The sequence below is a fragment of the Schistocerca serialis genome, chromosome 8 (assembly GCF_023864345.2).
Source record: "Schistocerca serialis cubense isolate TAMUIC-IGC-003099 chromosome 8, iqSchSeri2.2, whole genome shotgun sequence".
NCBI classification, from domain to species: Eukaryota; Metazoa; Arthropoda; class Insecta; order Orthoptera; family Acrididae; genus Schistocerca; species Schistocerca serialis.
Genome location: NC_064645.1, coordinates 139,997,121 through 140,022,246, shown reverse-complemented (window position 1 = coordinate 140,022,246; position 25,126 = coordinate 139,997,121). Strand labels below are relative to the sequence as shown.

The 25,126-nt window shown below is 39.1% G+C and overlaps 1 protein-coding gene across 1 annotated transcript in view; it reads right to left on the bottom strand.

The window, feature by feature from the left end:
- Positions 1 to 233: 233 nt before the first annotated feature.
- Positions 234 to 25,126, bottom strand: part of LOC126416333 (uncharacterized) — a 391,314-nt gene continuing 366,421 nt past the window's right edge. Inside the window, exons 15-16 of the mRNA XM_050084000.1 lie at positions 12,556 to 12,722; positions 234 to 2,688 (exon numbers count right to left, since the gene is read on the bottom strand). Of these exons, the coding sequence (XP_049939957.1) occupies positions 12,578 to 12,722 (145 nt within the window). The 3' untranslated portion in view covers positions 234 to 2,688; positions 12,556 to 12,577. The remainder of the gene's footprint in view (positions 2,689 to 12,555; positions 12,723 to 25,126) is intronic.

The following is a 25,126-nucleotide window of genomic DNA, read 5'->3' as shown; positions in this document are numbered from 1 at the left end:
CCAGGGTATCAATGATCAGTTGCAGCACCTGTGGGGGGCGATGTTTGTCTCGGGAGAGGATACATTGGCTTCCAAACCAAATCAGTGCACGCATTCAGGCCAGAGGGTGTATAATGTCATACTGATAATTGGGATCATAATACCATGTTATTTATAAATTTGACTCAATTTTGCAATCACTGCAGTAACATCACAAATCCTCCAAACCACAAATTTTCATTCCATCCCCCTCCCCCCCCCCCCCCCCCTCCATCCTTCTGGGTGCTTCATGTTTTTTTGTCAGGCAGTGTATATCTGTAACTAAAATAGTCATGGGACTTAATTGCCAATTAGTCATTAAGATTTATGGATGAGAAGGTTCTTTGATGATGCTCCAACCACAGTAATCTCCAAACTAAATAAAGAAGTTCTTTAAGACATTTGTGAAAGAACAGTTACTGTGCATTCAGAGAAAGAAGTTTAGTTGAAAAATCTTATAAATCTAGAAAGTGTGTTCACAGTAGGTTAAAAATCAAGAAAAAGATTCATATTGTTGTTTAACTGATAGAATGTCAAAGGAAAAATAATAAAAACAGACTGGGGTTTCCTTTGCCATCACCTGAGGACAAATGAGTAAAGACCTTGGAGAGATAAGAATTTCACATAGACTGGGTGTAATTGAGTAAATAAAGGAAAATGAGATGAAAGCAGCATTGTTAATAGACTTAATAAATGTGAGGTAATGTTCAAAGAATAATTTAAGTTAGTAAAATCATTAAAATATCTCAATGCAGATATAGTTCTGTGAGTTGTGGTGTGGAATCCATGGTGCAGTCAACTTCAACTTGTAGCTTTTGGGTGCCCCAAGTCAATGGGCTAGCAATGATTCCTTTTTGGTGATAAAGACAGCAATGTATTTTTCCAGTTTGTTCATAATTTTCTTGACCTCAATTTTGGTTGGGTAATGACCACATAGGCATAACTGAATCTCTGTTAGTTAAAACAGTTTAAGAGAACATTGAAAGAATATTCCAGTGGTGTAATATTTTGTAAAAATACTTTTCTTAACTTCAGTTTTTCAGGTGAGTGTCACAATAGCAGATTAAGCACTTCGGCATCTTAGTATGTGCTCAATTATCATCTATGGGTAATATTAGAAAGTGGAATGAAGAAAAAGCAAAACCAACATAAATGTCACCTGCATGTAGGTAGGCGGTCAATTTGTTTCTCCCATGATCATTTTCCATAGGAGGAAAAAATGATATTAACTTAATGAAAGGAGATCCTCCTGGAACACTGCAAGGTTCCATCAGTCAGAATTGATCTAGTATGATCTTTTCAGTCACTGGATGGATAACATTTGCTTCCTTTTTGAAACTGTCAGTTGAAGATCCTCTTACCTGTACTTTAGATACTCACTATTTACATACCAAACAGCTGGAGCTGATATACTTCATCACAGGTCACTTGCCACTACATATCATTTACAAAATGCTGCCTTCCAGTGTGGTATTTATGAAGCATTAAAAACTTTTCACAACCATGGGACATGAAGGTAGTTTTATGCAACTAATGTCTGGATAGTGCCACAGTTATGAAATTGATTATCTGATGGAAAATGTTTTCATGAAGGCATCAACAACATCTAATGTCATCAGAGGATTTTACACTGGAAATATCTTCCTCTTCAGTCATGCTATTCTCAATGAAACTGACTTTATTACTGAAGCCCTTAACAACAGGCAACTAGAAAAAAAAATAAATGTGTACAGTGAACTCCCAAATGCCTGAACAAGAATCCAAACCCAACATCTATCAAATGCTACACAAAATGAAAATTTCTGGCTGGAAGTGGGTGATAATGTTGCACTCCTTTCTGAGTCTCCTTTCCTATGAAATACTGTTTCCATCTCCACCCTTTGAAGGACATTAGACCAATACCAAAAGTGCAAAAACCACCTCGCTAGGAGAAAGGGAAAGGGAGCACAGTACTGACCAGCTACACATATAACAAGAAGCTGGAAGATTGTTTTGATTGTAAGAAACAAGAAAACCTTAGCAAGTAATTCTGTGCAAAACAAGAAATCTGTCACCCTAAATGGGGAGCAAGCTACAGGAAGAAAGAACAAGGTTTCAAATTATTCAAACAATGACAGTTCCAAAGAAGAGCCTGCTCTAGTCTCAAAATGTTGTCAACATGGCCACAAAATGTGTCAGCTGTATACCAGTGTTCATCACTGGCAGGAAGTGTGAAACAATAAGAGGCAAGATGAAGAAACTGGGAAAAAAGTCACAGAGGGCAAGTCAGTGCTGCAAATGGGTTAATGCGTGTGTTGATACATTTGCTGCTGGGTAAACCACACTCAACACATCTTCACATAATATAATTCTATGCTGAAAACGGTAGATCCAAAGAACTAGCTTCTGGAAATACACATTTTCATTTCTCCAATAGTTAATGTAGCACTGCCTGCAGGCGCCATTCTGTTATTTACATGAATGTAATAACGAGTCTTTTGCATGTACTGGAAACCATTTGAAGTGTACTGACAATGATACACAGATATTTCAGTCTCATGCTGCTTTTGTAATCACTGCTCTTTCTTGTCTCCTAAACAGTTCATAACATATCAATTTCTTCATTTTTCACTCCGACTTCTGGTAGATCATTCACCTGCTTGGCAGTAATAGATCCATTTCACACTTCCCCTGAAACATTTCAAAGCAAAATATATTTTATATGATTTGTAGAAAAACATTGTTTCTTGATATTCACCAATAATCTCTTATACTGAGGGTATTTAAATGGAGTCTTATACACAAGGCAGTATTGGTAGAAACTAGAAAAAAGTTGTATTAATATATTTCTGGAAATAAGTATTTGTTGAGATGTAGACTACTATACATGTGGTTTGAGTGATCAATACCCAGCAGTACAGGCTGTCTTTCTGTTAATATTAACTGGTGGTTACATCTGCGTTTGTATTTAGTCTTTTCACTTTGATGCTATTGTTACATACATCTCTTACAACTGTCTCCTGCATCAGCCAGTTCATATGTACTGTTTTGAGGTCATGCTGGTGCCAGAACAACATCAATCAGTGATTCCATTGCATGTACACAACATAAACAATGAAAATGAATCCTATTATTTCACATGGGATATGACAGATGTGATTTTCTGCCATTATTTAACCAACTATGTTAATAGGCAGGCCCATGTCATGTATGCAAAATGAAAGCTTCACCATGACATTCTGTTTGGAAAAAAAAATTAGAAAAAAAATATTCAGCAGGCTGTTCCAACAACTTGAAGACAGCAGAAGAATTGCAAAATGACAAGGGACCACAGCTGATCTCACAACAAATATGGAGGCATGAGTGTTGCAACATGTAGATGATGATTCTTAGAACAAGTATTTGAAGAACTGATGCTGCTGAAGGCATTAACTGTTCTCATGCATGGTCAGTTCTACAAGAGCAGAAACCTTATCCATATCACTTAGGTTAACGGGCGTCCTGAATGTCGTTCATCTTCTGCTGACTCATTTCTGCTTTTAAATTGCTCATATCACTTGTAAATAGTCTTCAGAGTTACAGCATTGTATACACAAATTTCACATTTCTTGAGTTTCTTTGGCACTTTTTTGCAACTTGAAACAGAACTTAGTGCCATGTATGAAATCCATGATGCGCACCAGACATGTTACACACAGCCTCACTCTAGTATCTCTGGAAGTATCTCTGGAAACTAACTGACAATTTAGAACATGTTCCAACTTCAAGCTGGCTGTCTCAAATAATCAGGCAATTGGACAAATTGTATCAAATTGTTGTAGTGTCAGCAGCTGCTGCTAAAAAATTCATTCATTGTATTTGTTGATCTCGCCTTGTATAAGTGATCAAACCTGAATGTAACCAGATGTGGTTACACTAGGATGTATGAGAATGAGTGCTAATAACATTTAGCATTTCCTGTAGAGTCAACAGTTCATTGCAACTGAAATCTTTCCCGCCAGCTTAAAGACAGTGAAACTCAAGCCACTGATCACATAGGGGTACGAAAGAAGGCATGACCAATTGTAGAACTATTGCTTTGCTATCTGACTTTTCAAAAACACTTGACGAAGATGATGCTAGATTTTCTACAAATGTACAACATATTATCTACAGCCAAATATGGTTTGTGGAAAGGCCAGTCAACAGAAAAAGCAGTATTTGAATTTCTGAGTAAAGTGCTCTCAAATCTTGAGCGTAGAGAAAAGTAAGTGGCATATGACCAAGAACTTTGACATCATAGACTACATCCTATTGCTGCAGGAACTTGATAGTATGGGTATCGGGGATACACCTAACAACTGGCTTGGATCATATCTTACTGGCCACAGACAGGTAGTAGAAATATAATTTCAAGAAGATATAAAGCAACCAGACACTATTCTGGTTACAAATAAGTAAATATGTAAAGTATGGAAACTGGTTCAACAAAACAGACCAATAATAAATAAAAGTAAAACAGTAGCATCAAAGTTTCATAATGTCAAGAGAAACAGTGAAGAATATATAAAAATTCACATATCAGACAAAGCTATTGCAAGTGAAGCTAATACAAAACTTCTGGTGATCTGGCTCCAGGAAACCTTAGATGGGATAGTCACACTGATAGCTTATTTAAGAGCCCAAGAACCATGTGCTCTGTTATGAGAGTGCTTGAAAACTGTTACCGTAAGGACTGTCTAATGATTGTTTATTAATTCTGAAAGTATGTGATTTTTTTATGGAGTAACTTACCATCCTGCCTAAGACTCTTCAGGATGTGAAAAAGAATAATGAGAACCATGACAGCAATACAAAGGAACAAACCCTGTAGACCTTGATATAAAAATATGGTGATCCTTCATCTTCCATGTATTTACAGCTTTGGAAGTGCAATTTTTATTAAGAAATATGCAATAACAAATCCTAGTGTCCTCCTCAAAAAATTAAAATCTACATCATCACAACACAAGACAGAAAACTGACTTTCTCATGCTCCAAATAAAAGCCAGTTATGCAAAAAAAAAAAAAAAAAAAACATCACACCATGGTAAAATTATTTACGAGCAGTTGCCAGAAGAAACTGATTCGATAAAATTAGAAACACATCATGTTTACATTTTTTGCAAAATGAGATAATGGCGAATTATATATCGTTTAGCAGAACTGACTGTGATAGAAATACCTCACATCCGTCTAATGGTTTGCATGTAATGAGATAGTACAGGGTGTTTCAAAAATGACCGGTATATTTGAAACGACAATAAAAACTAAACGAGCAGCGATAGAAATACACCATTTGTTGCAATATGCTTGGGACAACAGTACATTTTCAGGCAGACAAACTTTCGAAATTACAGTAGTTACAATTTTCAACAACAGATGGCGCTGCGGTCTGGGAAACTCTATAGTACGATATTTTCCACATATCCACCATGCGTAGCAATAATATGGCGTAGTCTCTGAATGAAATTACGCGAAACCTTTGACAACGTGTCTGGCGGAATGGCTTCACATGCAGATGAGATGTACTGCTTCAGCTGTTCAATTGTTTCTGGATTCTGGCGGTACACCTGGTCTTTCAAGTGTCCCCACAGAAAGAAGTCACAGGGGTTCATGTCTGGCGAATAGGGAGGCCAATCCACGCCGCCTCCTGTATGTTTCGGATAGCCCAAAGCAATCACACGATCATCGAAATATTCATTCAGGAAATTAAAGACGTCGGCCGTGCGATGTGGCCGGGCACCATCTTGCATAAACCACGAGGTGTTCGCAGTGTCGTCTAAGGCAGTTTGTACCGCCACAAATTCACGAAGAATGTCCAGATAGCGTGATGCAGTAATCGTTTCGGATCTGAAAAATGGGCCAATGATTCCTTTGGAAGAAATGGCGGCCCAGACCAGTACTTGTTGAGGATGCAGGGACGATGGGACTGCAACATGGGGCTTTTCGGTTTCCCATATGCGCCAGTTCTGTTTATTGACGAAGCCATCCAGGTAAAAATAAGCTTCATCAGTAAACCAAATGCTGCCCACATGCATATCGCTGTCATCAATCCTGTGCACTATATCGTTAGCGAATGTCTCTCGTGCAGCAATGGTAGCGGCGCTCAGGGGTTGCCGCGTTTGAATTTTGTATGGATAGAGGTGTAAACTCTGGTGCATGAGACGATACGTGGATGTTGGCGTCATTTGGACCGCAGCTGCAACACGGCGAACGGAAACCCAAGGCCGCTGTTGGATCGCCTGCTGCACTAGCTGCGCGTTGCCCTCTGTGGTTGCCGTACGCGGTCGCCCTACCTTTCCAGCACGTTCATCCGTCACGTTCCCAGTCCATTGAAATTTTTCAAACAGATCCTTTATTGTATCGCTTTTTGGTCCTTTGGTTACATTAAACCTCCGTTGAAAACTTCGTCTTGTTGCAACAACACTGTGTTCTAGGCGGTGGAATTCCAACACCAGAAAAATCCTCTGTTCTAAGGAATAAACCATGTTGTCTACAGCACACTTGCACGTTGTGAACAGCACACGCTTACAGCAGAAAGACGACGTACAGAATGGCGCACCCACAGACTGTGTTGTCTTCTATATCTTTCACATCACTTGCAGCGCCATCTGTTGTTGAAAATTGTAACTACTGTAATTTCGAAAGTTTGTCTGCCTGAAAATGTACTGTTGTCCCAAGCATATTGCAACAAACGGTGTATTTCTATCGCTGCTCGTTTAGTTTTTATTGCCGTTTCAAATATACTGGTCATTTTTGAAACACCCTGTAACTTTTACTATTTCATCCAAAAACAGTTCATGTCCAGTGTCATGAGGCATTTGTACGCTTAATGAATGAAAATATCATTTTCTTCAGTTTCTCATTGGTTTGCTTGGTAGTTTACTTTGTTTTCTAAGATTGTTGTACCTGATTACTAAACAGCTGACAGCCAATGATATATATAAATTCTATATGACTATAGTGCAACTAATATTCTACTCAGTTTTCATTGCATTATTACATTGTTTAGTTGTTACTGCTGCACTGTTAAAGCATTAATAATACAAGTGATGTAGAACCACCAAGAAACAGATGGAAAGGTATCTGCAGCAAATGTAAATGTGGCATTATAAAGGAGGCTAGACTGATAAACAGAAATTACACAAAACTACAAGTGGAAGGACATTTTGCACAAAGCTCATAGTTTACAATGCAGCATATATTAAACACTGTAATATTGTCAATGCATTAATAAATTGCTCTAAAATGCCATTTGTTGCAATTGATTTGATGTATAAACCCTCATGCCCACACAGAAACCTCTATGAAATAGTTATACATATTATTCTTTTGGCTCCTACCATAGGTATGTGCAGTATTATGTTTCTAGAATAACACACTATGTGGTAGAAAATGTGGGATTTTTCTCAACAACTTTCAATCATTGTTCCTTCTGATAATCACATTTTTGCTTCTCCTCAAACATTTGTGGTAGTGGATATAAGGAGTTTCTGATTTTATCAATTCAGTTAAAGTAATCACTGACCTAAAAAAGTCAAAGCAGTATTAAAAGAATATTTATTAATGCACTGGTACTATAGCCAGGAAGGGTTCCTCCAAAATCTTTGAGTGCCTAAGAAAGTTAACTTTAAGTGTATAAGCCATACTCTTCATTGCTTACAAAAATATTTTGTAAATGTAACTAACTACTTGTAGCATGGAAACACTAATCAATAATATTAGTTTATTCATGTTTTCAGTCATAATTTTCTAGTTAAACTGGTTTAATTATAAGTCAGAATGAAAAAAAAATGTATTCATTAATATAGGAAACATCATGTTGACATGAAGATATATTTGCACGGGTATGTCCAACAACTGATAAGCTGCTCTGTACATATAAGATTTACTGGACCAAATAAATACACATACAAATACAAACAAACAGATGATTATTGTAGGATATAATGGCTTGTATCTCAAAAAGTATTTATTTCCAAATATACATCTACAAGACTCTTTTTCTAATTAGAACCAATAAAATCTCCTGTAAGAATACAGGATACTTTTCCAAGCACCGTACATACCTTAAGATGGTGAAATATCAGACACAGGAGTACACTGGGACAGGAACAGCAAATTTGTTTCTTACACTGAAATTACTGGATGCAGGCTTTTACTTTGCACAAGCATTTTGCTGGTTATACCTTCCATATTGTCAAGTAGATTCAAACACACGGCCTTTTGCAATTGGAAGTGGGGAAGGTGGTGTATAGCAGTTTTCAGTGCAGTGTACAATTATTGTTAGTTGTCATTAGGCAAATACTTTCATCACTGCACTAGAAGAAAAAAATTGACAAGCACAATTTCCTTATAATTTACTTATTTAAATGTTAAGAAGAAAACATGAATTTACAAATAAATTATGGGTCTCACAATGTCGTTCGAGGTGCAATTGTGTTCAGAATTTTGATAAGGTGGTCTTTCCTATAAGATCAAGAAAACTGTCATACAAAAGGCATCAGGCAAATTTAATATAGCAATTGAGCATTGTAGAATAAACACAATTGAAAGGAAAGAGCTAAACAAGTAGGTTGTTGGAATTATAACAGAAGTGGGTGCAAAAGAAGTGGAAGTCAGAATTTTGCATCCACCTTAAGGTGGAAAATCTGATATTTTTCCTGAAACTCCAGATGATGATATTGCAAACAAACATCAAATTTTCAGAATGATGCCAACTCCAAAAGAACAAAAGATGAATTTTTTATTCACTAAGAACATATTGTAGATTTATGATTTATTCTATAAGTAGACTGTCATTTGTTGTTGTTGTGGTCTTCAGTCCTGAGACTGCTTTGATGCAGCTCTCCATGCTACTCTATCCTGTGCAAGCTTCTTCATCTCCCAGTACCTACTGCAGCCTACATCCTTCTCAATCTGCTTAGTGTATTCATCTCTTGGTCTCCCTCTACGATTTTTACCCTCCACACTGCCCTCCAGGACTAAATAGGTGATCCCATGATGCCTCAGAACATGTCCTACCAACCGATCCCTTCTTCTAGTCAAGTTGTGCCACAAACTCCTCTTCTCCCCAATTCTGTTCAATACCTCCTCATTAGTTTTGTGATCTACCCATCTAATCTTCAGCATTCTTCTGTAACACCACATTTCGAAAGCTTCTATTCTCTTCTTGTCTAAACTATTTATCATCAATGTTTCACTTCCATACATGGCTACACTCCATACAAATACTTTCAGAAACGACTTCCTGACACTCAAATCAATACTCAATGTTAACAAATTTCTCTTCCTCAGAAACACTTTCCTTGCCATTGCCAGTCTACATTTTATATCCTCTCTACTTCGACCATCATCAGTTATTTTGCAGCCCAAATAGCAAAACTCCTTTACTACTTTAAGTATCTCATTTCCTAATCTAATTCCTTCAGCATCACCCAACTTAATTCGACTACATTCCATTATCTTCGTTTTGCTATTGTTGATGATCATCTTATACCCTCCTTTCAAGACACTGTCCATTCTGTTCAACTGCTCTCCCAAGTCCTTAGCTGTCTCTGACAGAATTACAATGTCATCAGTGAACCTCAAAGTTTTTATTTCTTCTCCATGGATTTTAATACCTACTCTGAATTTTTCTTTTGTTTCCTCTATTGCTTGCTCAATAGTACCGGGGATAGGCTACAACCCTGTCTCACTCCCTTCCCAACCACTGCTTCCCTTTCATGTCCCTCGACTCTTATAACTGCCATCTGCTTTCTGTACAAATTGTAAATAGCCTTTCGCTCTCTGTAATTTACCCCTGCCACCTTCAGAATTTGAAAGAGAGTATTCCAGTCAACATTGTCAAAAGCTTTCTCTAAGTCTACGAATGCTAGAAACGTAGGTTTGCCTTTCTTTTTTCTAAGATAAGTCGTAGGGTCAGCATTGCCTCACGTGTTCCAACATTTCTACGGAATCCAAACTGATCTTCCACGAGGTCGGCTTCTACCAGTTTTTCCATTCGTCTGTAAAGAATTCGCGTTAGTATTTTGCAGCTGTGACTTATTAAACTGATAGTTTGGTAATTATCACAGCTTTCAACACCTGCTTTCTTTGGGATTGGAATTAATATATTCTTCTTGAAGTCTGAGGGAATTTCGCCTGTCTCATACATCTTGCTCACCAGATAGTAGAGTTTTGACAGAGCTAGCTCTCCTAAGGCTGTCAGTAGTTCTAATGGAATGTTGTCTACTCCCGGGGCCTTGTTTTGACTTAGGTCTTTCAGTGCACTGTCAAACTCTTCACGCAGTATCATATCTCCCATTTCATATTCATCTACATCCTCTTCCATTTCCATATTGTCCTCAAGAACATCGCCCCTGTGTAGACCCTCTATATACTCCTTCCACTTTTCTGCTTTCCCTTCTTTGCTTAGAACTGGGTTACCATCTGAGCTCTTGATATTGACACAAGTGGTTCTCTTTTCTCCAAAGGTCTCCTTAATTTTCCCGTAGGCAGTGTCTATCTTACCCCTCGTCAGATAAGCCTCTACATCCTTACATTTGTCCTCTAGCCATCGTTGCTTAGCCATTTTGCACTTCCTGTCGATCTCATTTTTGAAACGTTTGTATTCCTTTTTGCCTGCTTCATTTACTGCGTTTTTGTATTTTCTCCTTTCATCAATTAAATTTGGTATCTCTTCTGTTACCCAAGGATTTCTACTAGCCCTCGTCTTTTTACCTACTTGATTCTCTGCTGCCTTCACTATTTCATTCCTCAAAGCTACCCATTCTTTTTCTACTGTATTTCTTTCCCCCATTCCTGTCAATTGTTCCCTTATGCTCTCCCTGAAACTCTGTACAACCTCTGGTTCTTTCAGTTTATCCAGGTCCCATCTCCTTAAATTCCCACCTTTTTGCAGTTTCTTCAGTTTTAATCTACAGTTCATAACCAATAGATTGTGGTCAGAGTCCACATCTGCCCCTGGAAATGTCTTACAATTTAAAACAATTTAAAATCTGGTTCCTAAATCTCTGTCTTACCATTATATAATCTATCTGAAACCTTCTAGTATCTCCAGGGTTCTTCCGAGTATACAACCTTCTTTCATGATTCTTGAACCAAGTGTTAGCTATGATTAAGTTACACTGTGCAAAATTCTTCCAGGCGGGTTCCTCTTTCATTTCTTAGCCCCAATCCATATTCACCTACTACGTTTTCTTCTCTTCCTTTTCCTACTGTCGAATTCCAGTCACACATGGCTATTAAATTTTCATCTCCCTTCACTACCTGAATAATTTCTTTTATCTTATCATACATTTCATCAATTTCTTCATCTGCAGAGTTAGTTGGCATATAAACTTTTACTACTGTAGTAGGTGTGGGCTTCATATCTACCTTGGCCACAATAATGTGTTCACTACGCTGTTTGTAGTAGCTTACGGGCACTCCCATTTTTTAATTCATTATTAAACCTACTCCTACATTATTTGATTTTGTATTTATAACCCTGTATTCACCTGACCAAAAGTCTTGTTCCTTCTGCCACTGAACTTCGCTAATTCCCACTATATCTAACTTTAACCTATCCATTTCTCTTTTTAAATTTTCTAACCTACCTCCCCGATTAAGGAATCTGACAATCCACACTCCGATCTGTAGAACGCCAGTTTTCTTTCTCCTGATAACGATGCCCTCTTGAGTAGTCCCCGCCCGGAGATCCGAATGGGGGACTATTTTACCTCCGGAATATTTTACCCAAGAGGATGCCATCATCATTTAATCATACAGTAAAGCTGCATGCCCTCGGGAAAGATTACGGCTGTAGTTTCCCCTTGCTTTCAGCTGTTTGCAGTACCACAACAGCAAGGCCGTTTTGGTTAGTGTTACAGGGCCAGATCAGTCAATCATCCAGACTGTTGCCCCTGCAACTACTGAAAAGGCTGCTGCCCCTCTTCAGGAACCACACATTTGTCTGGCCTCTCAACAGATACCCCTCCGTTGTGGTTGCACCTACGGTACGGCCATCTGTATCGTTGATGCACGCAAGCCTCCCCACCAATGGCAAGGTCCATGGTTCATGGTGGGGAGACTGTCATTATTAATCAACTATTATTAATCAAATATTTTCTAAATATATGTGTGAAAATTTATCTAAACATGTTTCAAATGTTTTCTTAACATCTATAAATTATATGGAACTTAAATGGAAATACAATGAGCATCCAAACTTACCCCATTATATTGGGTAATATGAGGCAATTTTATTTGTTACGATCTGGATACTTAAAAAATATTTCCAGTTCATGTTCTTTGATTATATTATTCTTCAATGTCATCCCAAATATCATGTACTTTTGTTGCATGAATTGAATATTCTTTGTAAAGCTACATTAAGGCATATTAAAATTCCATCCAATATTATCCCATCTTAAGGTATCATCTAAAATCATTGAGTACTTCCAAAGAATGCTGCAGTCTTTTACTTTCAATAAAAAATTTTGCTACTAAATAAGGTTTCTTCTACTTTACAAGGCAGAAAAATGTTGTACAAACCTCTTGATTTCATGGAAGTAATTTAAATGAGTTTTGTTAGGTTGTCACATATTTTTGTATGATAAGTAGGATTCTGTTGTTGGAATTGTCTGAATTTATCTATGGAATGCTTTAGCCTTCTCATTTCAATTGATTCCTCTATTTCTTTGAAAGGAATTAGATTACAGCTGAAACAGGAAGAAAACAATATTACATTAGTATTTAATTAAATTACCATATACATTAAAGGTTACCTTAATTTTTTAGAATTATAGTATGGAAAACTTGATCACACAGTATTAATGTTCCACAAAAATATTTATTTAATAGTACATTATGAACCAGGTTTCAACTTTCTAGGCCATCATCTGATAAGATTGTTGTACAAAGATATGTGAAATTTTGTGACTATATTGACACAAATGTAGTACCAAAAAGACTAAACAAATAAATCTTATATTACAGTATATTCAAAGATTAAAAGTAGGGAATGTATAAGCCAAATATTTTTTACAACTCAGTAATGGCACAGACCACAATGTTATATGGACAAACTGTGAATGTGATGAAAAAGTTTAAAAGGGAGGGGAAGGGGTGGGGCAGAAGAGAGAAAGGAGTTTATGGGATGTGGATGTGAAACAGTTATAACAAGCATATTAGCAAATGGTGACAGCAATAATAACTGGATGCTACTTTAGTAAGGGTCAGTAATGGAATTGTGTTTGGTCATTAAGAAGCAGGTAAGGATTCTTTGACTGGTGCTTATTAAAACCCTAGATTTCAAGTAATGTTAGTTTTCTGCCTTTACTTCCTCTATGGAGAATGTCGCATTTAATATCATATGAATGACATGCATTTAGAGCATGCTCAACAGCATCTTTTTTTTTCAGTCTTCCACTCCTTTCATGACCAGTCAGTCTAATAGCTATAAGCCTACCTGCCTGACCTATATATAATTTTACACGTGGATTGCAGTAAATCCTTTAAATTCCACTCTGGTCTAAAGGTGGAGACTTATCTTTACTGTTGAACAGAATGTGGACAGCAACATTCCTAGTGTAAACAGCAGGAGTAGTAAGCTGAAAAGCTGTTCATAATGAAGTATTACTGTGGAACATTAATAATGTTTATTCAAGTTTTTAGTATGCATGTGTTCTAACAAGAACTGATGGAGTATTCCATAAATATCATGAGAATTCTAGTATTTTAATTTCACTTCATTTAGATTTTTATCAGACAGCTATCCAGGAAATATATAGACTATGATTGATTGTGGAAAGTTGGAAGACAAACAAAATGATCTGCAAAACCTGTAAATTGTTCAGGGCTTTTAAAAATTATGCATAAAGTTAAGGTTACAAACGACACATTTTGTATTTCAAACTTACTAAGAGAATGGGTGGATAGACAAACATAATTGAAAGCACACTTTCAGTTATAGATCACCCAGCTGCTTTCCTATAAGTTATCTGAACATTACGTATGCCAGAAGAAACTCAGGTTTCCATAAGAGAATGTTTATCAATGGAAATTTTGTGAGGGTGGCTACTAAAATCTCACTTATTATATACTTTAATACCTACAATAATATGAAAGGTTAGATGCTACTCATCACATGAAGGTATTGTGTGGCAGACAGGGACAAGGAAACAGACTGCTAGTCTTTATTCAGCTGTCAGACTAACAGACTAAGTCCTTCATCAGACATAGATAATATCCCCCCCCCCCCCCCCCACACACACACAGCTACTGTCATCTCCAGTAGTTGAGGCCTGACTGCAGGTGTGTCTGAGGTGACCAATGCCTCCGAATGCTGGGCCTAGGAGCCCACTATTTTGTCCTCACCACGTTCTTGCACACTCGGATGGACGTACCTGTGGTGCGCCTGCCTAAGCGCACAATTTCCGTCACTGTGTTTCACCTGCACCCTTTTAGACAGATACCCTTTATGTGGTTTCCTGAGACCCTCTAACCTAAAAAATCACCTGTTCCCTTCCAGACAGCCCCCGCTACTTGTGTAGCCGCTGCCTGTGTATAGTGGACTCCTGAGCTATTAAGCAGAACCCAGAAACTCACCACCCCATGGTGCAAGTCAAGGAGTCTGCAGCCGACACAGTCACAGAACCACCTGAGCCTCTGGTTCAGTTTCTATAGTGATGTTCGACAACTGAGTGCTCATTCTTTTGACAGATACCGAGGTCCCGCCATCAGATGGTCCCTTACACGTCAACTTTGCACACAACTTCACACTCCCACGTGAGTGTGACAGAGCAGTTCTATGGACCGCTCGATGCACTTAAGGGCCACACACGCCTCCACCACGCTGTCGACCTCCCTACCCGCTTACTCCCAGGCCGGCCGCCGTCTCATCCGGCTATGGTGGCTGACTGACTACGAAGTGGACCTGCCTCTCGCCACTCCGCCTGCACAACCCATGTCGTTCAAGATGGAGGCTCGACAGAGCACTTAGAGTTCAGAGATATTAAGTTTTGTGGTCAATACGAACTATCGACTCCACAAAAGTTATGTGTGTGCCACTGATTGGGATCTTGATATCATTAAGATATGTAAGAAATAAGAGAGGTCCTAGAATGCTGTCTTTAGATACTCTGACTGGTGCAGTCTGTATGTCCAATCTGTACACAATCTTTGGTTTTTATTGTTTGCTGAGGTGATTTCTACTACCTGTTTTCTATTGTGGAGATATGACTGAAACCATTTTAATGCAACTACTTGTATACCTATAGCTTCTAGTTTGTCTAGCAAGATATCATAATCAACAGTATTGAATGCATTAGATAAGTCCAAGTTTATTCCTACTGTACTGTTATTATTGTCAAGTCCTATTACAATGTTTTCAATGAATTGGGTAATTGCTGTTTCTGTACTCATGCCTGTGTGAAAACCATGTTGGTTTACAGACAAGAGACTGAATTTTTTGAGGTAATTTGTAATTATATTTTTCATGACAGTCTCTATTATTTTTGAAAATACAGATAACAAAGCTATTGATCTATAGTTTTCCACTTCATATATATTACCCTTTTTATACAATGGTTTTGTTTTGAAATTTTTAATCTTTGTGGGAACGCCCCTTCTGTTAATGATATGTTTATGATATGTGACAGTTGTTCTGCTATGACACTAGCACATTTAATTATGACTGAATCTGGTAACTCATCAATTCTAGAGGATAGTTTATTCTTCATTGTTTTTAATATCTTAAGAACTTCTAATTTATTTGTGGGACATAGCAATATTGAATTACCACTTCGCTCGCTTTGAACTGTGGTACTACTATTACTAGCAAAATTTTTACTCAGATTGACTGGAGTGTTCAAGAGATAGTCATTTATGTAATTTGCTAGAGTACCATTTCTGAGTAACACACCATGATCATCTTTTAATAGAATGTCATCTTGCTTTTTAAGACTTTTGTTTGCTTCCTTTTTTACTATATTCCATATTGCTTTCAACTTGTTTGCTGTCCCTATGATTACTTTGTCATTGTGCATTGTTTTGGCTGTTTTAATTATTTTCTTATAAATTTTTTTATATGTCTTAACATATTCTGCAAAGTGTTCATCTTGGTTGTCTTTTCTCAGTTGATTGAGAAGTTTTAGCTTTTGACTGGACACTCTGATAACATGTGTTATCCACTGGTTGCAGTTTCTTGGCATGACATTAATTCTTGTCAGTTTTTTTGGAAAACACATATCAAATATGGACATGAAAGTATCATAAAATGCATTGAATGATTCATCAGTTGATGATTTTGAGTACACATCTTCTCAAGTTTCTTTTCTAATGATTGGATAAAAATATTAACATTTTCTGGGCAGAAATGCCTTTTATGTTCCCACTTGTATTTAACAACCTCAGGCACAGAAGAATTTGTGCATGTTACTAGTGTGTTGTAGTCTGAAAGAGCTAAGTTTACATTTTGTGCCCCCATAACATCATTTTCTATGTTTGTAAAGATATTATCTAATAGGGACGAAGATGACTCCATTATTCTAGTGGGGTCTATGAAGAGTGGTTTCGTGTGAAAGCTGTTTAGGATACTCAAAAGCTGTCTTTTTTCTTCATTTTCAATTAACAAGATGATGTTAAAATCCCCACATAGTAATAAGTTCACTTCATTGTTATACAAAATGTTTAGCACTGCTTCCAAATTTTAAAAAAATATGTTTTTGTCACCTAGTGGTGACCTGTATATTGATATGACAATTAGATTTTTATGCTTCTCCTCAGATTTTAGCTCTATGCCATATGATTCAAAATGTTTCTTGATATTTAGATGGTTTGTTTCAGATCTAACTTTATATTGCAGCCCAGTCCTAGTGTATATGCATACTCCACCATTTTTACAAACACTGCAGCAATAATGAGATGCTAATTCAAAATTGCTTATATTTATAAGAATTAATTCACTGACCCTGCACCAATGTTCTGATAGACAAATACAAGAGATATGTACAAATTTGTTTATGATGACTTCTAATTATAACACTTTATTCTTGAGGCACTGAATGTTTTGACTCATTTTCTTGAAAGTTTGGCAAGTATTTGTTATTTTGTCAATACCTGGTGAAGTGCTGCTTTGTTGCTGATTTTTGACACTTATCTGCAATTTTTTCAGGCTGATCTTGCACAATCTCTTCCTTTTCTTCATTTGGTGCCATAAAAAATCATCACTAAGCAGCTGTACGTAGCCTTTGACTCCTCCTCAGGCAGTGTTGATCAGCTGCTACTGTTTGGGATTGCTGGAGCCACTTAAGGGGAATAGGTTTCAAGTGAGGAGATATTTTGTTGATTTCTTTCATGATTGCTGCATTTAAAAGAGTACCTAAGGTTTGTTTACCTGACCTGTTAAGGTGCATGCCATGTCTGGTAAACGACTCTCTTTGAAAATTGCTCGTATCCACAACACAAGTATTGCTAAATTGTTTGCAAGTCTTTGCTAATTTAGAGTTTGTTTGAGAGACAGTTTCATTTTACACAGGACTGTGGGATTAAGTCGTCTCTTTTGAATGTTCACAATAAATACCATAGAAAGCTGAAGCACCATTAATTTCTCCTTGAGTTATCATGTAACATCAAAACCTTCATTGCAGGCTACATTGTTCGAACTACCTATTATAATCACATAATCATTTTTTACTCTGTCAGGATCACAGCCTGCTACGACTTCCTGAATTTTCGCACCAGGTTTCATGAATCCACAAGCATCAGCACTGTAAAAACTGTTTTTTAGCATTTTGACCATATCTCTTCCATGACTGTCTGCAAAAATATGAACACACTTTGTTGTTTTATTCACAGCAGAAATTTCTCTTCCCGAAGCTGGAAGTTCAGGCTTTGGCAGATCGAATGTCACTTTAACATTCGAATTCAGCTTTAGTTCTGAGCCACTCACTGGAAAACTGTTACTAGAACAGAGCATATTAAATTTGTTTACAGTCTCAAACCTTGTATCATTTACTGTCAGTGGCATTTTTGCACCTAATGCATTCCATTTGTTGGATACTTTCTTCCATTCAGCCAAATTGTTGGCATTCTTTTTCAGTAGATCACCCATGTTTTGCTCAATACACCACAAACTCCATACACTGGATTTGGTCATGACCAGGTGCAGTATCACATGTACCAGACAATGCCAATTCCAGACCTCACATGAGTAAGCAGGACCTAATCCCATCTTCATGGCTGAAAGGAGGTACACCATTGCTGTGTAATGGGTTTCACTAGATGCAGAATATTATCAGCCACCTCCAGCCACTCATTTTCCCATCAACACATAATTCTGTACCTCAATAGTTAGGCGATAGCATGCAGGGGGATAGCACACTGAAATAACTACATGCCTCCTTGAGTGCTCTGCCCTTTTGATCCCTGCAATACACTTTTGTCCCGGTACCCAACAGAGAAACACCTCCTTCCCCTGCCACTGTTGTTGAAGAAGTGCATCTTGGATATTTTGGACTACTTTATCTGCTGGATACGTGCACTGTAGAGACTTAGGGGCACTCAGAGAATCAGTACAAACAGGCACGGCTCATCTGCTCCAATGCCTGCGAGATCATATACATTTCTGTGTCACAGGCAGTAATGTCTTGAGGCAGTCAGACCTTGAAGACACAATCAGGGAAAACAGAGCAACAAACAGAATCCCCCTGTTTTGAATCATCCATAAAGGCAGCTGTATAATTGTGGTGCTCAGTTAAAATGACAGTAAATAAAGTATTAAAAACATATGCAGGAGTCCAATCTCTCCAGTACTGCACTAAATCTAAAATTAATCTGGGCCTCTGCAGTAACCAGGGTGGCGGATGGTTAAAACTCTGGATGTAGGGTTGTACTTGCTCCACACCAAGTGACTCCAGTGCATGCCACACATGGATCACAAGTGACCTTGTTGTTCACAGATGATCAGAGAAAAGGCATTCCAGAATGGACAAACAATAGCATGGTATACTCATGAGCTGTGAGGAATTTACATACCTGATGCATCATGAAGAGCTGCCACCGGATAATGAGTGGTGGTTATCCAGCCTAGGCAAATAGGCTTATGGACTGAGAATGGAGCTAGTGCTGTAAGCACCTATGGCTAGCCTAATCCCCTCATGGTCGATAGCATCAATAATCTTTAGGTAAGAAGTTCTTGCTGACCAGTACACTATACATTCACAGTCTAGATATGAACACACAAAAGCTCTATGAAAATGCAACAGACACACTCTGCTCCCCAAGACCTGCGGCTAAGGCACTTCATGATATTCATGCCCTTCTGGGTTGTAGCTTTCAGACTCTCAGGTGTGAAACCACGGAAGTTTGGAGCCAAAAATGCGGTCTATAAATCTCACTCAGTCTCTAAAATGTATAATGGTATCCCTCATCTGCAAATCAGCTACATTAAAAATATGATGAGAATGATTAAAATGAACACACAGAGATTTATTTCAGAAAACTGAAAACCTGTCTTTGCAGACCACTCCTCTAACCTCTGCACTGTAAGTTGCAACTGAGAGGTCAGTGTTGCAATACCAGAGGAGAAACAGAAAACAGCAAAATCAACCACAAATAAAGAGCACTCTACAGGACTCCATACAGTAGACATTATACTCTTTATGGCTATGGCAAAGAGGGTAGCATTTAAATCACTGCCCTGGGGAACACTGTTCTCATGCTCAAAATGATCCAACAGCATGTCACCAACTCAGGACCTAAAAAGTGCTTAAGACAGAAGGGACCATATGAAGATGGGGGCTGGCCATGAAAGCCACATTGATGGAGTTGCATGAGAATACTGTATCTCCAAGTAGTGTCATACACCTTACTGATGTCAAATAATATACCCAGACATTGATGTTTACATAGGAAAACCTGCTGAATAGCTGCCTCTAGTAGTCAGGTCATGTTGAAATCTCCAGAATCCACACTTCAGAGTGGCTAAGGAGTTGCCTGTTCTCTAACAACCAGACCAGCCAATGGTTAACCATTCACTCCAGAGTTTTTCCAACACATCTCATTAAGGCTAAGCTCCAGTAACTACTGGGACATGTGCAGTCCTTTCCTGGCTTGAGGAGAGGTATCAAAATAGCCTCTGTGCATGAGCTGGGAAACTGGCCTGTCTGCCATATCAAATTAAAACATTTGAGGAGGATTTCCTTTGATGAGGCTGACAAATGTTGAAGCATGCAGTACTGGATTTGGTAGTGACCAGGTGCAGTGTTACGTGTGTCAGACAATGCCAATTCCAGACCCCACATGGAGAAATGGCAGTTGTGAGACTTAGAGTGATGGAATCTGAAATCTGGCTTGCTCCTCTCTGCAGTCATATGTAGCAACAAAATGCCAGATCCTGCCTGGCACCAGCAGTAGTCAGTGCAAAATGCTCTGTCATCATAAGCCAATGTCTTTTGGTATTATTTGGAGACACCCCTGCTTCAGCACTGCTTCTATGGGTAAACAACTGTGTTTACTGGAAATCTCCCTGATGGCTCCCTATACTTTTGCAGGCCAAGTGGAATTGTTGATGGACTCCAGGAACACTTGCCATGACCTTTTCTTGCTCACCTTAATTATGTGTAGAGCCTTGGCCCTCACGACCTGAAATGCTGTGACATTGTCTGTGGTCAATCAGTACTTAAACAGAGAGCTGCATGCCTGTCCTGGATTGCTGAGCAGCACTCACCAGTCCACTAAGGAGTAGGTTGCCTGCTAAGATGACCTGAGGACTTTTTCTTTAATAACTCAGCAGCATTATCGATCACTTGTGTGATGTGGTCGACCCACTCCTGGACAGTGTCATGATGACACAGCCAGCTGGCTGAACAGTGTCCATTTAGCCCTGGTCACCATCAATTTCAGTTGCTTTTCTTGAAATAAACCACCGCTGAGTAGGTGGATCCACAGTGGGAAGTGGTCACCAGAATGAATGTCGTTAGTTGCTTCCCACTGAGCTGAATCTGCAAGGTTGGGAGAGCAGACTAAGAGGTCAGTGGCTGAGGACAATCAAGTAGCAGCCAAGAAATGAAAGGGGCTGCCTGTATTGAGGATGCACAGCTCTTGAGAGAATGAGTTTCTCCAAGCCTTGATCCCTACAGCAAGTACAGCATGAGCCACATAATACATTATGGACATTGAAATCACCCTGTAGAATAAATGGGTGGCAGATTTGTTCAATAAGACCCGTGAGAGCCTCAGAGCTTATTGCATCCTTCAGAGGTAAGTACAGTGAGAGGATAGTGATCTTCTGACCCACATGAACAGTAAAGGCTACTGCTTGTAAATCAGTAACCAAGGAGAGAGTACAGGAGTGGTGCATGTTATTGACAAACACAGTAACCCCTCCCTTGGCTCTGTCCTCAGTCAGGTCATCCTTTAAGTGAAGAGCATAGCCCCTTACCACAGGAGCATCAGTGGCTTTAAAATGTGTTTCCTGTAAACACAAGCACAGGGGCATGCCTGTGCTAGGAGTTTAGTTCCTCCACAAGTGTCCTGAACCAATCGGTGTCCCACTGTAGGAAGGGAGCCATCTGTCATGGGGTTTAGAACTTTCATCTTGACTTTCTGTCGGGGAAGGCAGCTCACAGTGGGTGGAGGCTCAGTCTTTCGGAGAGATGAGCACCCCAGTCTGACATTAAGGTCCGTAGCCTCTGAAGAAGAATCGAGAGAGGCTTATGAGAGGATGACATTGACATTGTCAGACTGTGTACTTCCTGCCTCTAGCAGTGGGTGATTCCTTATCTTCAGCTTTGATTTTTTGGTTGAATAGGCTTTTCAGTCACAACTGCAGAAGTGATAGTGGCAGCACTGGACTTTGGACCAGATGGAGTCTTTCGAGGAGCAGCGCGTTCCACAACATTTGCAACAGTTGCCTTTTCTGAAGTTATGGGAAAGGGACAAGTTTTGAAATGACTGCAGCAGCACAAGTGCATTGACAAGCACAGGTACTAGTGCTGACACTAGTAACCTCTGTTTGTGTGGCAGCATCAGCTTCCAGCAGTGGCTGCTTAAGAACCGAAGCAAATGAAATGGCATACGTTGGGGGCAACATGGCTTTATACCCTTTCTGGCCTCATTATATGGGATACGCTTTATAGTCTTAAACTCTTGTATCTTTCAATCTTCTACACAGGGTGAGCCCCACAGCAATTCACACACTTCAAAGGAGGTGAACAACTGACTGCTTTGTGGTTGGCCTTACCACATTTGCCACAAGTGGCTTCTCCCTTACACCCAATAATAGTATGCTCAAAGTGCTGGCATTTGAAACAGTGCATTGGGCTGGGGTCATATGGCCTAATATGTAGAAGAAGGAAACCTACCTTAATGTGCTCAAGAAGTTTTGTACTATCGAATGTTGGAAAAAGGCATTGAATTTGACAAGCTCCCCATACACCCTCTTCATGATGTTTTGCACATTGACTATAACTTCTGGAAACCACTCACCTTGCTGTTCCACCTTGGGAATGTCGACTAGATCCCTGAAAGTCACAACACCATTTCTGTAAGTCAAGGTGCTGCACAGTTCAGTGTCTATGGCATAATCCACAAGGCATTTAGCTTTTTGGACGTTAGTAGTTTGCTGGAAATTTGAAGTTTCTGCTAGCAGTGTCCCACTGTGCAAGCACTTTATTGATTTTAAGGAGCCACAGATTCCTTCTAATTCTTTTGTATAAAGAAGGGGAAAACCTTCTCAAATCTACCCTCTTTTCTTTTCACTACTAAAAACACATTCTGATGACCAACATGCATTCTGTTACTTGAGACAATACTCCTGAGTCAGAAGGACTGGCTACATGATCCCTCTTTTTAGATTAGGTGTTGGTACCTATTAGCGACTGAACCTTTCTACTGAGAGAAGGAAACGAAAATATTGAAGGGTCCATTTCAGTCCCACAAGCAGCTAGCTAAATAAAAGTCCACCTAGGCAGAGCCCAGAGAGCTTAGGTAAGCCTTGTGAAACTGAGGAGTGGCAGGTTTCCCAGAGTTTGCCCACTAATGACTGTTATACCTCAACAATCATGCATCTCATCAGCATGTTCCCCCCCATGAACCATGGACCTTGCCGTTGGTGGGGAGGCTTGCGTGCCTCAGCGATACAGATAGCCATACCGTAGGTGCAACCACAACGGAGGGGTATCTGTTGAGAGGCCAGACAAACGTGTGGTTCCTGAAGAGGGGCAGCAGCCTTTTCAGTAGTTGCAAGGGCAACAGTCTGGATGATTGACTGATCTGGCCTTGTAACAATAACCAAAACGGCCTTGCTGTGCTGGTACTGCGAACGGCTGAAAGCAAGGGGAAACTACAGCCGTAATTTTTCCCGAGGGCATGCAGCTTTACTGTATGATTACATGATGATGGTGTCCTCTTGGGTAAAATATTCCGGAGGTAAAATAGTCCCCCATTCGGATCTCCGGGCGGGGACTACTCAAGAGGATGTCGTTATCAGGAGAAAGAAAACTGGTGTTCTATGGATCGGAGCGTGGAATGTCAGATCCCTTAATCGGGCAGGTAGGTTAGAAAATTTAAAAAGGGAAATGGATAGGTTGAAGTTAGATATAGTGGGAATTAGTGAAGTTCGATGGCAGGAGGAACAAGACTTCTGGTCAGGTGACTACAGGGTTATAAACACAAAATCAAATAGGGGTAATGCAGGAGTAGGTTTAATAATGAATAGGAAAATAGGAATGCGGGTAAGCTACTACAAACAGCATAGTGAACGCATTATTTTGGCCAAGATAGATACGAAGCCCACGCCTACTACAGTAGTACAAGTTTATATGCCAACTAGCTCTGCAGATGACGAAGAAATTGAAGAAATGTATGATGAAATAAAAGAAATTATTCAGATTGTGAAGGGAGACAAAAATTTAATAGTCATGGGTGACTGGAATTCGAGTGTAGGAAAAGGGAGAGAAGGAAACATAGTAGGTGAATATGGATTGGGGGACAGAAATGAAAGAGGAAGCCGCCTGGTCGAATTTTGCACAGAGCACAACATAATCATAACTAACACTTGGTTTAAGAATCATGAAAGAAGGTTGTATACATGGAAGAACCCTGTAGATACTAAAAGGTATCAGATAGATTATATAATGGTAAGACAGAGATTTAGGAACCAGGTTTTAAATTGTAAGACATTTCCAGGGGCAGATGTGGACTCTGACCACAATCTATTGGTTATGACCTGTAGATTAAAACTGAAGAAACTGCAAAAAGGTGGGAATTTAAGGAGATGGGACCTGGATAAACTAAAAGAACCAGAGGTTGTACAGAGATTCAGGGAGAGCATAAGGGAGCAATTGACAGGAATGGGGGAAATAAATACAGTAGAAGAAGAATGGGTGGCTTTGAGGGATGAAGTAGTGAAGGCAGCAGAGGATCAAGTAGGTAAAAAGACGAGGGCTAGTAGAAATCCTTGGGTAACAGAAGAAATATTGAATTTAATTGATGAAAGGAGAAAATATAAAAATGCAGTAAGTGAAACAGGCAAAAAGGAACACAAACGTCTCAAAAATGAGATCGACAGGAAGTGCAAAATGGCTAAGCAGGAATGGCTAGAGGACAAATGTAAGGATGTAGAGGCCTATCTCACTAGGGGTAAGATAGATACCGCCTACAGGAAAATTAAAGAGACCTTTGGAGATAAGAGAACGACTTGTATGAATATCAAGAGCTCAGATGGAAACCCAGTGCTAAGCAAAGAAGGGAAAGCAGAAAGGTGGAAGGAGTATATAGAGGGTCTATACAAGGGCAATGTACTTGAAGACAATATTATGGAAATGGAAGAGGATGTAGATGAAGATGAAATGGGAGATACGATACTGCGTGAAGAGTTTGACAGAGCACTGAAAGACCTGAGTCGAAACAAGGCCCCCGGAGTAGACAATATTCCATTGGAACTACTGACGGCCGTGGGAGAGCCAGTCCTGACAAAACTCTACCATCTGGTGAGCAAGATGTATGAAACAGGCGAAATACCCTCAGACTTCAAGAAGAATATAATAATTCCAATCCCAAAGAAAGCAGGTGTTGACAGATGTGAAAATTACCGAACTATCAGCTTAATAAGTCACAGCTG